The following is a 17,141-nucleotide window of genomic DNA, read 5'->3' as shown; positions in this document are numbered from 1 at the left end:
AAGAAAACACAGTTTGGGCACAGTCTTAAAGGAACACATCTTAGAAATTAGAATGGACTAAATAGAAGCTAGTGACTCCATAAGAGAAGAAGAAATAGTAAAACAAAGTCAAAAGAATGGAAAAAATAGAAGAAAATAAAAATTATCCTGTGAGAAAAATAACTGACCTGGAAAATAAGTTGAAGAGAAAATAAGAATCAAAAGGATTGTCTAAATGCTTTGACTATTAAAAAGTCTTAGACATCGTATTTCAAGAAATCTTAAAAGAAAATTCCCAGCTCTCTTAGAAATAGAGAGCAAAATGGAAATAGGAAGAATCTACTGATCATCACTTGAAAGAAACCACAAAATGAAAACTCCCAGAAATATTATAGCCAAAATTCAGAGCTTCTGGGTCAAAAAAAATTAAAAAAATAAAAATGCTGGAAGCATCTAGAAAGCCAGAAAGCCAAAGTTTAAATACTGAGTGGCTACAATGAGGATCACAAACTGTTTATATCTATCAGCATAAAAGAGTGAAGAGTTTAGAATATGGCATTCCAGAATATAAAGAATATGAGCCTAAAGCCAAGGATAACTTAAGCAGCAAAACTAAGTATAATGCCACCGGGGGAGGGGGAAGGAGGAAGAGAGAATGGATCTTTAATGAAATAGAAGACTTTCAAAGCATTCATGATAAAAAGACCAGAGCTGCAAAGAAACTTTGAGGTACAAACTCAGCAAACAAGAGAAACATAACGTGATTGTGAACAAGCAATCACAATGGACTAAACTTGGATAAACTGCTGACATTCTAATATAAGGTGATACAAGTGTCCCCTTTGGTATCTTGGTTCATAGAGTTAATCTAATTAGCATGAGAGTGGTTCTTTTTCTTGATCTTAAAAAAGAAAAATGCAAAGGAAGAAAATACTGGGAGAAGAGAGGAGGAAGATTAGAGATATTTGTCTCATATAATAAGGCTGCTCAACTAGAACTCTATGTAAACAAGAAGGATGCAAAAAGGGCTTGACTTTTCTTTTTTATCCTCATCCAAACTGGTTAGAGAAGCAAAGAACATAGACAAAGGTGGGGACAGATATACATTTCACTCTATAGGAAAATAGAAACAAATGGGGAAAGTGGAAAAGGGAAAATTAGAGAGGGTGTAGATTAATAGAGAAATGAGTTACAATTAAAACACTCTTAAATAAAAATGTACAAAAGATGCATAACTCTTTTTGCAGTGGCAAATAGTTTGAAGCCGAGGGCATACTTATCAATTGGAAAATGGCTGGAAAATTTGCACTATATCAATGTGATTAAATACTATTGTGCTATGAGAATGATAAAGATTTCAGAGAAACCTGGGAATACTTATTTAAATGATGCAGTGAATTGAGTGGAACAAAAAGAACAATTTATACAGTGACAATAATGTAAAGATAAACAACTCAGAAAGACTTAGGAGCTCTGAAAATTATAATGACCAATCACAAATCTAGAGAAATCAAGATGAAATATGTTTCCTATCTTTTGAGAGGTAAAAGACTTGAGTAAAGAGCAAGGCTGATTTTTTTTTTTTTTTTTTTTGACAAGGCTAATGAGAAAATTAGTTTTACTTTACATGCTTGTAATAGGAGTTTTATTTTTTCTTTATTTTTCAATGGAAAGGGGGAGTGGAAGAGAAGGACTTTTGTTGATAAAAGTAAAATTTTTTTTTAAAAAGAAAAAATAACAATGACAAAAACATAAGGCATACAATTAAAACTGAGTTATTTTTTTCCTGAGTAATTTTAAACCAGCTGTTGTATTGCCATTCAAAAAATGGAAAATAAGCAACAAAAAAATTGTACTGACACTGATTGCAATCAATCTTATGCAGAAGTTTAACCTGCATAAGTTAATTGCCACAAGAGACCAAAAGAAACAGAAATCACCTAAGAACATCTGATTTACTTGTCAGAGTAAGTTGCCGTCAAAGAAATATCAATTTAGTGTGTAGACCTATTTTTATTTTTTGACAACCCGTTTGTATCTTGACTTTTTTTTTAAATAATAGACAGTTATGAGTAATATTGCCTTATAAAGCAAGAAAAAAGCAATGGAGGATAAAGCTAGTTTAAAGGAAGCTTGTTAAGATAGCCAAAGTCATCCTAAGGACTGATTGAAATTGAAAGGAGGGCAACAAATAGAAAAAAAGTGTGGACCAAATATGCAAAAATCATTATAACAATTTTTTTCTCTTAACACATAAATCCATCATATTTGAATCATAGCCTCACACTCTTTGTTTTTGATGTTAGAAATGTAGAAATAGCACTAAAGAAAACAAAAGTGGGAAAGCAATCTGATTGGACCACATATATGTAGCTTGTGGGTGACACAATTATGAGATATATAAGAGGTAGTTAATCAAGGTAGTTGAAGGAAGAGAGGTTTTGGAAGGCATGGAAAAAACCTTGTACCTCAATAGTATTGAAAAAATATAACCAAGAGAATATCATTTATTATGGGCCTATATGCTGACCCTTCCTCCCTTTTATATAGAATCTTTTTGAAAATCATCTTCCTACATCACTGTAATGGAAGAGATGCATGCAGCAGAGTCCAGGTACAAGAAACATTCTCTGCAGATGATGAGATTCTTTAGATGTTAATATTTGTGGATGCCTTTATAGTTATTAAATTAAAATCTGTGATGTTACAGAGTGTCCTGAAAGAGAACTGTGAGCATTCAAGAGTTTGACCATTGATAAAGACCCAGGGGATTGAGTATTACCCAGATTAAAGCATGCATTTTAATGAAAAACTTAAAAGAGCATGTCTGTCCGTTTGCATACCTGGGACAGATTTTACAGGTAAATAACAAGACCTAGAATTGAATAGGTGAATAAGGATAAATTGCTTTTGGAAAATTGTTTAAAAAAATTATAAAAAAAAATACCCCTAAACTTCCCATGAAAATGAAGGCTCCCTCCTTTTTAAAATACCATCATTTTACTCTTGTTGCTTTATGACAACAAAACATGTTATAACAAAGTCTCTAAAACATTAAAGGTGATTTTCACAGAGAGAAATGAAAAGGCACGTGGACATAATGAAGAACTTTGAAGAATAACTGGAATTCATTACCATGTAATGATAGGAAGAGAAGATGTACTAGCTTTTTGACAAGAGCAAGGGATGATAGGCACCAGGTTCTTCACTGATATCTTTGTGATGTCAAGAGAAAGCAAGAAGGATCTCCAACACTTTTAGTGGCTCCTCTGTGGTGAACTTAGGGGGGGACAGGTGAGAATTACACAAAATGAGTTCTAGTCTGCATTGTCCAAGAAAGTTTCAAATCAAAAAGATCGCAGATTCATTTGAGCAAATGATACTTTTAATTTTAATTGTCAAAACTTTAAAAGCTAAAGATTGGGTTTGTTTTGTTTTGGTTTTGATTGAGAAAAGGTTTCATCCTTTTGCTATTTTTAAAAATAACTTCCTTGAAAATAATCTTATAAATTATCTTGTGTCTTTCATAGTACCTAGAATGGTACCAGATATACAGGAAAGACTCAGTAAACATTCATTAAGTGAAGAATCACAGATTCTGACTTGGAAAGGACTTCAAAATAGCATTTAGGACATCCTGAACAAGAATATGCAGTAGCATCCCTGACAAATAATAATCATTCAACTTCTGTTTGAAGGCATTTAGTTTAGGGAAACCTATGCTATTCTACTTTTGGAAAGCTCTTAATTTTAATGATTTCTCTTAATTCAAGACTAAATCTGCCTCTTAAATTTTCACCAGCTACTTTACTTTAAATTTTAGACCTTTGGGCCAAAAATAAATAAATAAATCTAATTCTTTTTCTATATAATGACCTTCCAAATACATAAAGATCATTATCCTCTACCATGTTTTCTCTGATCAGACATCAAGTATTTTTAAAATCCATACTGACTCTTCCTTCAGCAATTTCTTAGATGTCATAGTGACTAGTAGCCCTCTTGCAACCCAGGTTTCTTTCTGGATGTGCTATGACTTTTCAGTGTCTTTTTTAGAAAAAAATGTGGAATCTAATACTGAACACAGGTCTCTAGATGTGATCCAACAGTATCCTATCTCCTGAAGGCATTACTTTTCTTACTTCAGCATAGGATCACATTAGCTTTTCTGGCTGCATTATCACATGCTAATACATCCTGACTTTGGCATCCATTAAAGGTCTCAGGTCTTTTTTCACATTCTAGTCATACTTTACACATCTTATAATGATACTTTTTTTTAAGTCAAGTATGAGGCAGTTTATTTCCTTATCAGGTTTCAAGTCTGTTTAAATTATTAATTAGGCCTTTTGTTCTGGCTCATTGTAATCTTTTTATCAAGATTTAGAGGGGCTCATTTCTAGGTTAGTGAAAGATTGGTGAATTTTCTAGCTATAGCAACTCCGTAAGACTAAGGTCCATGCCATTGGAAGAGTAATACATACACTACTGAAATTAAAATTCAAATATTCAAGTATCATGATCATTATTATTTTTGGTATTAGTTTGATGGGAATGAATAGCTTCTTTGACATTGCAGTTCCATGACTTATTGCCATTTTATTTGCCTGGTGAAATTGTTGTTTGGCTAAATGTGATTTCTACATGATTGTAAAGACCTTTCTTGACAAAGACTAGTACATGGTTGTTATAATCTCTTGCTAATCATTACAATTTTACTTTTTTTTTTTTTTTTTTTTTTTTTTACAAATTAGTGTATTTCATTCAATGTTCTGATCAGAAAACTGGAAGATGGAAAAAGGATTATTGTAAATGTTGATTAGTATTTTTGTGTCCCTTGAACTCAGTCCCAAAGTTTATCATTGTGTTATGTTAATAATAACAGTTCACATTTAAGTAACACATTAAAGTTTGCAAAAAATTTTATCTGTGTTATCTTATTTAAACCTCATAGCAATTCTGTGAAGTTGGCTTAGGGACATTCCTCCCATTTTAGATATAAACATTGTGGGGCTCAGAGAGATTAAGTGACTCACTTATAATCATAGTCATTCAATATCAGAAAAAGGGTGAGTTTTTTTTGTTGTTGCCATTTGAGCCTTAGGTAAGATAATTTTGTTTACTTTTTTAAAAAAAGTTTTCATTGATATCTCTTGTTTTTATGTCATCTATATTTCCCAATTCATCCCTGGTACTTTCCCTTTCAGAGAGTCATTCTTTTTTTTTTTTTTTTTTTTCCCTGAGGCTGGGGTTAAGTGACTTGCCCAGGGTCACACAGCTAGGAAATGTTAAGTGTCTGAGACAAGACTTGAACTTGCGTCCTACTGAATTTAGGGCTGGTGCTTTATCCACTGCACCACCTAGCTGCCCCTAGAGAGTCATTCTTTACAACAAAGAATAAAAAAAGAAAAGCTGTTAAGCAAAATATCCAAGAAAATGAAGATATCTGACATTAGTCCATAATATTATGACATTATTTTCAGTTGTCTTATTTTTTTCCCTTCCATTTTTGATGGTGTCATCCTATATATTATTTTCCTGGTTCTGCATTTTACCATATTTATCATATTCATAATTTCTTAAAGTACAATAACACATATGTAGCAGAATTTAAGTCATTCCCTATTTGATAAGAATCTGTTTTGTTTCTATTTATATATGTAGGCAAACTCCTAGACTAGTATTTTATTGTTGACTTTCTAAATTTTTTTTTTTTTTGGTACCAAACCATAAAAATTCATGATAAGTATGATATCTACAGTGTTTGAGGTAGAGCCTGTGAACAGTTTTCCTAAATTTTGAGGTGAGGGAGCATCAGATGTTGTGGAGAAAATGTTTTCCATTTGTGATGGGGGGGCGCATTTTTCATATTACTTATATAATGTTTTAATAATCTTTTCCCATTTTTACTAAATGATCTGACAGGCAGTTTGATATTCTGGACAGAGAACTTGCCTTAGAGCTAGTAAGACCATGGTTCAAATCCTGCCTCTGGCACATATTGATTGATTTTATGATCCAGGACAAGTCACTTAATCCCCCAGTACCCTCAGCAATTTTCTGTATTAAAATTGCAAAAAAGGTATCATTCTGCATTGATAGGGTATCATTCTGCATTGATAGAGGTAGTTCCCTATATCAGTCACAGGTCAAGTCCCTTGTCGCAGGAAAAGACCATAATACTATCCTATACATCCCATGTCAAGAATATCATGATTCTTTGGATAATACCACTCTTCGACCCTATATATATTCATACAAAGGTAAACATTTGTAATTCCTCTTCACCTTTTCTTATATGATGACACATTTTTCTTCTCTTGGCAGCTTGTTCTTCGAAAATGGTGTGAATTAATTCCTGGGGCAGAATTTAGGTGTTTTGTCAAGGAAAATAAGCTTATTGGTGAGAACACTTTTTGATTTTTTTTTTTTTTTTCAATAAAATGACTTTAAAAAACCAAACTTTTTGTGTAATAAGTTACATGTAACTATAGAATTGGGAGTTGAAAGGTTAATTAAGTTAAAGGATTGGAGTTAAAATATTATAAGTAATTACAGATTTTGAGGCATTTGATACATTTTTATTATTTTTTAATTAGAAAATTCCCTGTCCTTACTCTTTGACCATTTATTGATTGAGGCTTTTACTCTTATGGATTTTAATGTTACTTGTTTATTTTGGAAATGAGAGATTTATCAGAAATTTGCTGCAAAGATTCCCCCCACCCCCAATTATTTGTTTCCCTTCAAATTATATCTCATTTGATTTTTGTTTACCCTGCCCCAGGCTTTCTCATACTATAAATACACTCTGTCTCCATAACCCTTTCTCTAATTTTTAGGTAATACCCAGAACCAGTATTTAAGGAAAATACCCAACATGTTAACAATCTCATTTGATTGCATTTTGTGGCAGGGCTAATTAATGGTTTAAAAATATTTCTTATGTCACTTAAAACCTATCTCCCTACAATTTGGATTCTTGGAATCCCAAAGTTAGAAGGGATCTCAACTATGGTCAAATCCAGTATCTTTTCAAAACTTAAGTCCTTTCTACCATCTTCTCAACAAATATACATTTATTCAGCCTTTGCTTGGAGTCCTCCATGGCAGAAAACTCACCTTCCACATCAAAAGTCTGTTCCACATTTTGGCATCTTAAATAATTGTTCTTTGTTTTGAGAATAAACTTAAATACCATTCATTTGTACTAGTTCTGCTCTTTGAAAGCAGTACTGAAATCTCAGTATGATGTAGCAGTAACTTAAATGGCTACAATTTAAAGATATACATTGGTTCTAGTTCTACTCTCATGAATTGCACAGGATAAGTATAATTCTTCTTTACCTTGACATTCCTTCATATATTTGAATAATAAGAAAGCAGCAGCAATAATAACAATATTAGTTGACAATCAGATGGCACTTAAAAAAATTCACAAAGTAAATCTTGTGGTATATATTGGTATTACAAGTATTATTGTCTTGGAAATGACAAAATTGAGGCATAGAGAAGTTAAATATTTTTCCCAATGTCACACAACTAATAAATATCATCCAGGTTGGGATTCTATTTCCTGTTTCTCTTGCTTCTTAAGTTCAGAATTCTGTCCACTATGCCCCAATGCCTTTAAGGTCCAAGATTCTAGTAAGAAAAATGATATCAACTTCCAGGAACAATGCAACCAAAGGAATAGTTGGTCTAGTACAGTCAAGGTTAAAGAAAACTTTATGGAGAGGCAAGCTATTGATTACATTGATGAATTGGTTTTACACAAAATATTAACTTTGTGCTTAAATAATCAGTTCCCATCTTACTTTGTTGAAGGTTCTGTAATTGAGGACTCTAACAGATACATTTTTTCCTAGCTTCATAAAGATAATCAGAGAAGTTAACTTTTTAAATTTTAAAAAATACTTCAAACAGACATAATATTCTTATCTTGAATATTCTTCTGTAATTAAATAATGGAAAAGTACAAATAACACATGTTTGTTAGCCTACTCTTTAAGTTATTTTTGAAATTCCATTTAGTCAACTTCATCCTGCTAAAAGCCTAATTGAATAGAATAATAATAATTCTTTTAAAAATCCAAAAGCAGTTTATTTGTGACAAACAGTAAAGCATCCTCTAGCCCCTCAGCTATACAGGTATACAGGTGCTTAATAAATGTATGATGAAAAAAGTACTTTATTGCCTGGTATATTCTCAGGTATCAGCATTCCCAGTTTTAACTTTTTCATGTCATGGTTTCCTTCAGCATACCACACTTGCTCTGATTTATCAGTGTTCTCTTAAAAAATAAAATCTAAAATATAGCACATTTCAGTGGGATTTAGTGGAAAGAGTATTGGATTCAAATCTAGCCACTGACATTTACTTTTTTTGCATTGCTTCTTGGTGTCAGCAAGAGTTTCTCTAATATTACTAGTTGCAGACCAGTTGCTGAAGGAAATGGAAGGAAATTTCACTCTGGGACTTCCCCACATAATAATAGTTAACATTTATAAAGCATCTACACTGTTTCAGGTACTGTGCAAAGTGCTTTACAATTATTATCTTGTTTGATTCTCCCAACAACCTTGGGAGATAGATGATCTTGCTATGCCCATTTTATAGATGGGGAAACTGAGGCAAAAAGAAGTTAAGGATTTGTAGAGTTACATAGTTAATAATTGTTGAAGCCTTATTCAAAAATGCATTCTCCTAGGATGGCGGCAAGATGTAACACTCATTTTTATTTATTTATTTTTTTGCCAGCCTTAGGAGAGAAATTCAGGAAGTTAACTCTTAGATGCTAAAAATCTACTTTTTAGATACCCTGTTTTATAAAAATTCTCCTGCTTTATAAAATTAAAACTGTAGAGCTAAGTGTTCACCAACTAGATATTGTAATGACATTTTTACCAGGTCAGTTCTCTATAGAACTTACCTCGTATCCCATACCTGTCATATGAAGTGATTGGTGTAGAGACTTAGACTAGAGATATATACAAGATATATTAAGATGCATACCAAGAGAAAACCTGTTACTTTGAATACATGATCAAATCACTAATGGTTCAGGAATCTAAAGTGCATTGATATTGGCTAATGCCAGACAATAACTTTCTCTAACAGTAGATTTCTTTTCAAAGAAGACTTATTCCAGTTTTCTGAGGTTGAATTAAGGTCTAAATTTATATTTTGTAAATGAATACTCATGTAGAAAATATTACAGGAGTCCATCTAAAAGCGCTGGTGATGTACAGCAGAAGGGCCAGATTATCATATCCTTGTTGGCTGATCCACCTCTTCTGGAAGATGTCTTTATGACTCCAAGCTCTGCACTCTATCCACTGCACCACCTAGTTGTACTCTGTCCTGATGCAACAAAACCAAAAATGAAATAGTATCTGCCTCCAGGTTCATATTTTAATGAGTGAGAACTAACGTGTATCTGTATGTGTGAGTATGTAAAACATGTTATATAGACAAAATGAATTCAAGAAAGTTTTGGGAGGGAGTACATTAGCATTTGAGGATGGGGGGTGGCTCAGAAAAGGCTTTATGTAGAAAGTTTAACTGATTCTTGGAGGAAATCAAAGGCTGCTAGTGTAGATGCTCAAGACTGGAGATGAGATGTGTGTGCAGAACCATGAGCTGGCTAGTATGTCTGGATTACACAGTGAGTAGAGCAGAGTAATATTTGTGAAGTTTGGAAGGAGCAAGATTGTGAAAGAAAGTGCCCACATAGAGGAGTTTAATATACTCAACAGGAAGTCTTTGTTTTCAGATCTCATCTGTAACTCCAGTTGTACAATTTTGATAACTCATTTAATCTTTTGAGCCTCAGTTTCCTTATCTGTGAAATTGAGAATAAAAAGTATAGCTGCCTACTTTATAGGGATTGTATGAGACTTGAGTGAGGTAATACCTGACTTTAGACACTGAATAGCTGTGTGACTCTGGGTAAGAGTTAAGTAGACTTTGGTTAGGATCATATATCATCAATATCAAGTTTTGTTTTTTTAACCAAATGTAATAATACCTAGAATAATAATACCTAGAAAAGAGCTAGGAGTAGTTGGATTTTACATAGTACTTATCACATCTATATTGATTTCAACATCAATGCAAGTAAAGAAGATAATGACATTTATTTTTCAGTCTTATAATAGCAAGAATTTAGATTCAGGACTTACAACACAAAATACTCTGCTTAATGTTGAAAAATTGAAACAGTAAGCCATTTTATTTCACTTTTAGCATATTAAGTTGTGCCCCTGGTTACACTCCAGTGCAATTTGGGGGAGGTCTGAACAGATTGCAGTATATTAGTTAAAGAGTGTATGCTGTAATACTCTAAGGAATGATGGACAATGAAAATTCAGAGAAACTTTGGAAGATGAATATGAAACAGCACCAGGAAAATTATGTCCATGAAGCCACAATAATATAGAAAGATGTCAGTCTTCTCCCCATCAGTGTGTAAATGAACTCTAGAATACTGAAGGAAAAATTCATCTACCCCATCTTTGTAAAAAGGTAATAGATTGTCAGTGTGGAATGAAGTACATGCTGTCAGGCATGACTAATGTGGTATTTTGTTCTGTTTAGCAATACTTTGTTATATAGCAGTCTTTATGGACAAGAGGTAGCATTGGAAAGTGATAAAAATAAAATTGGTATAAAGACAGGAAAAAGACTAGAAGGTGCATGAAGAAAATTTGGAAAGGTATTTTAAAGAAAGAAATCCCTAAGAAGAAGAGATGGAAAATTTGAAGATGAAGTTATGTTGGATGTGGAAAATAAATTTTAGGGCATGAAAATAAAATACACATTGGAGTGTGGGTAATTAGGAAAAAAGATATATCAAATACCATGTGACCCCAAAGTCTTAGTGGAGTTTTCAACTATTAAAGCTTTAAGACTTTTTGGTATAATGTATTGGTCAACCTGCCACCTTGGGGGGGAGGGGAAAAATTGGAACAAAAGGTTTGGTAATTGTCAATGCTGTAAAATTACCCATGAATATATCTGGTAAATAAAAATTATAATTAATAATAATAAAAAAAGACTTTTGGTATATCTTTCACTTAAGAGAGCTGAATTATAAAGATGGAAAAGCATGGTAAAGGAAAAATGAGAAGTTTTTGGAATATGACATATGAAGAGGAAAATTTAAATCTTTCCCATGAAGAAAGAGGAAAGAAAAGCTATTTTAATTTTTACAAGATTATTGAGAAATCAAAAAATTCTAATGAATGTTGCTTTCTTACTCTGAAATTTTTAGAAACTTCCTGTCCAACATTCCCACTCTGATATTCGAAGCTTTTTACAGGTTGTCCCTATTCTACTTTTATAACTTTATCATCCTTAGCTTTCTTTCATGTACCTATACTTCTGCTAAATTCTGTTACTAGCTATAATCCAGATAGGCCTCTTTGCCTAAAATTGCCTTTTTTTCTCTTCTTCTTCTTTCTCTTTTTAAATTATAGCTTTTTATTTACAATTTATATGCATGGGTAATATTACAACACTGACAATTGCCAAGCCTTTTGTTCCAATTTTTCCCCTCCTTCCCCTGATCCCCCTCCTCCAGATGGCAGGTTGACCAATACATGTTACATATGTTAATTACAATATATGTGTACATGTCCAAACAGTTATTTTGCTGTACAAAAAGAATCGGACTTTGAAATAGTGTACCATTAGCCTGTGAAGGAAATCAAAACTGCAGGTGGACAAAATTAGGGGTATGGGGAATTCTATGTAGTAGTTATCTTTTCTTTACTAGGAATTATCTCTCTGATTTTTACCCATCTTTCAAATCTAAGTACATGATATCTCTTTCCCTTGTACTTGATACCTCCCTTTTTGTGTTACAGACATTTGGGTGTATCATCATCAGTTTTCTATTTACTTTTGCCTATCTCCAGGTTATTTCTTCCAAGAAAAACTTAAAAGTCTTGAAGATCCAGTGTCCTGGTCTTAATATTTTCTAGAATGTCTTGAATGTAGTGGTCATTTGATAAGTACTTGCTAAATGTTTGAAAGTATAATTCATAAAAGTAAAGTTTAAAAGTTTGATTTTGTAAAAAAATTTTGGTAATAAGCATCATTCTTAAAATTAGATTTTTTTCTATAGATATTAAGTAAAAATAATATTTTTTCTTAATATTTTACTATAAAAAGATAAAATATTTTCAAAAATAAAATTATATATTCACTTGTAGGATTTAGTATAAAAATGCACTTGTCATATTCTTGTACAACTGTTAAATTATAGTAAAAGGGCAGAAAAGTTCATTTATTGGGCCCACTTTAATGTTTGATACATATAAAATATCTGTTTCTAAGTGAAATTTTATTTTATTTGAAAAGAATTTTATGTCAAATATTTTCTTGGCAGGTATATCCCAGAGGGACTATACACAATACTATGATCACATTTCAAAACAAAATGAAGAGATCTGTAGATCCATACAGGATTTTTTCAAGAAACACATACAATATAAATTTTTAGATGAAGACTGTGAGTATCTGTTATTTTCATAATAGAAAAATGTTTTACTTTTTTATATGTTATGAGACCTTTATATCATTGTGTGATTTAGGTGCTTTTGCTGTCACAGACTCTCAGTGTTGAAAGAGAGCTCAGAAGCCACCTTGTACTATGACACCCACTTATGAATTCCTTTAAAAACATACCCAACAAGTCATCTTCCCTTTTAGTAAGGGGGAACTGAAGTATCTAATTCCTGTCCAGGCTACTCCCTCTGCCCAGATACTGCCCACATACTCCAGATTGTATGGGCATGCCTCCAAAAAAACCCTCTACTTATCAAACCCAGAGTAGATCGAGATTTCTTTTATATTGAATATTTCATTCTTTAATATTTCTGAAGTCTGTTTGTACTTTATGGTAGTTTAGATCTTTATTTTTTATATAATTTGTATTTCTCTTACCACCTTAAATGAGATTGTAAGCTTTTATTAACTTAGATAAGCTTTAAGACCTAAAGCCACATTAAGACTTTTGGGATATCTCGTATATTCCATAATATAAAACAAGTACATATTCATTTATTTGAAGAAAGCAAGGTAGATTGGCAGTGTTTATGCTATTAAATATACATCTTAGTGCAGAACTTAGTATCAGTTTATCATTTAAATTAATACATATTTAAGAATCAAAGAATACACTTTTCCTGTTTTTGTTCATACTTTCTCTACTTGCCAAAGTTAGTTTCTCTGCTACTGCTGTGATGATAAATTACATTAATCCTTCCCTGAACGTGGGTAGAATTTATTTTTTTTTCCACCTCCAGATATTACTCATATCACTCCCCAATCAAATAAATGGGTGCCTATTCCAAGAGTACTGTTTGGTTAGTATCAAATTGGAATCTTCCCCATAGCCTGTGATGTGTATAAGGGACAAATTGAATATGGTAAAATTAGTGTTTTTCATGAAACTATAAATTCTAAAGTATGATAGATGAAAAGTCAGAAAAAAAGGAAATGATAGTCATAACAAGGAAGTGTATTTTGATTCTTATAACATTTAGTTTTAAGGTTTTAAAGGGAAAAAAATATTCTCAAGATCGAGGAATTTTTGCACTATTTCACTATTTGGTTGAATAATGTTTAGAATTTATTTTGTTTTTAAATGTAATTTTTTACCATTTAAACCTGACTTTATTTCTTTAAATTGTATTTTGCATAAAGATTAATTTGGGCTGTTTCTTTTTTTTTCTTTTTTTCTTTTTTTTTTTTTTTTTTTTTTTACAGTTGTATTTGATGTATACCGAGATAGTATGGTAAGTTAATAATTTATTGTGATTTGGAATCAAGATTATCCTTACAGGTAGATAGGGTAATGTATTTTGGGCAAAAAGAACTTCCATATTGAAATATCTCTATCACCAATCTGCCTCAGTGCTTGAAATATTAGTATTAGATATTTCCTTTTGTGGGTCATGAAGTCTTTTCATTTTTCAGAGTCTTTTACTACAAAACTCATTATCATTAAAAATCTTAGTAAGAATTAGTTTAACACCTGGCCAAAGAGATATTTTTCTTTCCTTCCCTCACAAGAGGCCTGATCCTATTTAAAGTGATTTGATATATCTGAAAATATGCTCAACAAGGTAAGTAATATTTAAGCCAATATAAATCATTAAGCCTTTTTTTTTTTTTTTCTAGAATGAAGTTTATACATTTTGTTTTCAGTTAAGTAAAATATAGTCTTAGTATAATTTGAGTTATTTATACCTTTGAACTCATTTAAAATTAAGCAAGTCCGGGTCCCATCATGGACCCTTAGCAATCTTTCTAATTGAAATCTTGCTAGTTTGGGACAAAGAGAGAGTGCTTCAGATAGAAAACTGTGGTACAGATAAGGGCAGCGTATTATTTTTAAAGGTCAAGATAGATAATTATGATAGAGGCTATGGAGACAAAGTAGTATCTGGATCAGAATCAGGATTAAAAACCAAGATCAATAAAAGCCAAAGGAAGAGTAGGGAGTTGTGGACTAGGGAAGGGGTCAGGAGACAAGAAAGAGTGAGGTGAGTAGTTTTTATGCAAAAGAAACTATAGGTCATTTGGAGAATTAGTTGTTTTGAACATACTACATTTAATATTCTACCAGTAGGTTCCTATACCCTAGAGAGATGATGAGGCCCTGCTAACCTTGCTTTTTAGTCTTCTCAAATTGGCTTCAGCCAAAGAACCTCTTTGTTATTGTCTGTGGCACCAACTGTCTCTAAGCATATGTATTGAGAGGAGTTGTATTTCATAACTGTTGTGTGTTAATGCAATGTTCGATGTGCAAAGCTTTTAAATGGAAAACTAACCACTTTTTAAAAAAATTTCTGCGTTGGTTTCAATTTTAAGTCGTAAGATCTTTTCATAAGCATTTAGGTAAAAGTTTATGCAATGTTGTCATATTATGATAAGCATCTATACAATCAATCTGTAATCACTTATTAAATGTTTACTACATTTAGGTAGGTCACTGTGCTAGGTAATGAGGAAACAGGTCTTTAAAAGGAAGCTTACATTTTATTTATATGCCATATATTCATTTGGATAGATACAAACTAAATATAAGATATTTTCAGAGGTGGGGAGGGAGTACCTGGGGGAATCAGAAAAAAATGCTATCTCAAATACAGCATGGAGATGAGAGATGGGTTGATAGGAAAAGTTAGGAGGTCTGTAGAGCTGGGTTATATAGTACATGGAAAGGAATATTGCAAAAGCAGGAATGGGGTAAAAAGGAAGGAACCAAGATTGACAGATCTTGAATTGTCATATAAAGAAAGAGATCTTGAATTGTCATATAAAGAACTTTTTTTGATCCTGGAGGGTAATGGAAGCCATTGCAATTTATTAAATAAGTGGATTTTCATTATCAGGATTGCCCTTTAGGAATGCCATTTTTAAAAAATATATATTTCAGAAAAATTACTTTGGCAGTTGAATAAAGGATAGATTGAAGTCAGTAGACTGATGAGTGAATTAGGGATGTGTGAAAGGATTGCCCAACAACAGTGAATACCCAGTTGAGGTTACATAAGAGAAATTTATAGTGGATCCATTCAGCAGAATTTCATAATTTTCTTCACCTTTGTTCAGCAGTATATGCATAGGAAGAAAGTCAGTGTGTGAAAGGAGTGCTCCAAGGCCTAGGCTTAGCAGAGCAAAATTGGCTAATTGATAAAGGAACAAGGGATTCCAGAGGGCAATATATATATTTTAAGTGGCCTGTTGAGGGGTCATGATGAGGAATGGAAAAGGGTTAAGAGATAATGACTTTAAGAGAGAACTGAAAAATTAGGGGTTAAAGGTCACAGGCCAGGTAAAGAACAGGTTTTGGAGTTGGAAGGCAGAGAGAAAAAGGTAGAGTGACAATAAGTTGTGATCAAATAAGGCAATTTTAGAGCTTGTGAACATGGAAGTAGTATATTTTGGGGTGATAATCAAGAGGATGAGAGTGTTTGTGTATGGATGGGATAGGGTGGAGGAGTAGGTCATATGAAATGAGTAAGTTAGAGAACTGAAGTTATGGTGATAGAATCTAATATGAAACAAGAATTAGGGAGAAGACATAGATTGTGGGCCAGGTGCTGAACTTATTGGGAAAAGAAGGGAACTGTCTTGGAGGTTAATAGACAACAATTGCCAGCATTTTGATTAGATGATAGTTATAGATTGAATTAATCTAAAATGAGAAAAGTTTAAAGGGAAAGTTTACAGAGAAAACCTAGAAATGGTCATAAGGAGTAAGGGGTTTTCCACTTTTCTCATTTGAGCCTGTGAGTTGAAGGGTAATGAATGGTAAAAGTGGAGCTAGTAGTGGAAAGAGTGGCCAGAAAGGCTATTTTAGGGGGGCTAATTTGTAATGAGAGTCAGAAGATAGAATGGGAAATGCAAAGATTTAAGATGAAAGCAACCCCAATAGGCATCAGATGTCTATAGAACAGACATTCCAAAGAGCACAGGGAAAGTGTGGGTGGCTTTATTGTGGGATGATGAAGGTTTGAGGGAGGTAAGAATAAAGGATCTGACTATGGGATTGGGATAATAGGGTTTGAAAGGTGAAAGGTGAACAATCACTAGTTCAGAATTACTGGAATGAGAATGATTTGGAACAGTTTCTTGGAGAATAGGATAATTAATCAGGTAAGAGAGAAGTAGAAGTATAACTTTGATACAATGAAATTAAGAAACACAAATTAATAATGGATCTAATCACAATGGTTTTATGATTTTCTTCAATTCTGTTTAGCAGCATTTGAATGGGAGGAAGATGGTTGGACCAATCCAGAATTGAGTTTGCCAGCTGAATGTATATACGTGGGGTGCAGGAGGAGAAGGAGTTACGAATGATCTCAAGGTTATGAACCTGGGTGGCTAGAGGGATGATGGTACCCTCAGTAGTATTAGGGAAGTTTGGGAGAGGGACAGGTTTTTGAGTTTTGTTTTGGATGTGTTAAGTTTGAGATATCTACTGGATGTGCATTTCTGGTGTTGAGAAACTATTGTTTAGGAGAAAATCTAGAGCAGGATATATAGATCCAAGAGTCATTTGCATAGAAATAGTTAAATTCATGGCAACTGATGAAGTCACCAAGCAAGAAACTTCCTTGAGTTTCATCTACATATTGGA

At 32.7% G+C, this 17,141-nt stretch overlaps 1 protein-coding gene across 2 annotated transcripts in view; it reads left to right on the top strand.

The window, feature by feature from the left end:
• The window catches only part of CDC123 (cell division cycle 123), a 108,380-nt gene that overhangs the window by 79,560 nt on the left and 11,679 nt on the right, over positions 1-17,141 (top strand). For both annotated transcript variants that reach the window (XM_074268636.1, XM_074268637.1), the window contains 3 exons: positions 6,307-6,382; positions 12,375-12,497; positions 13,757-13,785. In XM_074268636.1, coding sequence (XP_074124737.1) covers positions 6,307-6,382; positions 12,375-12,497; positions 13,757-13,785 — 228 coding nt within the window. The remainder of the gene's footprint in view (positions 1-6,306; positions 6,383-12,374; positions 12,498-13,756; positions 13,786-17,141) is intronic.

Source organism: Sminthopsis crassicaudata, chromosome 5 (assembly GCF_048593235.1).
Source record: "Sminthopsis crassicaudata isolate SCR6 chromosome 5, ASM4859323v1, whole genome shotgun sequence".
Classification (NCBI taxonomy): Eukaryota; Metazoa; Chordata; class Mammalia; order Dasyuromorphia; family Dasyuridae; genus Sminthopsis; species Sminthopsis crassicaudata.
The sequence above is the reverse complement of the archived record's forward strand: the minus strand, read 5'-3'. Positions and strand labels throughout refer to the sequence as shown.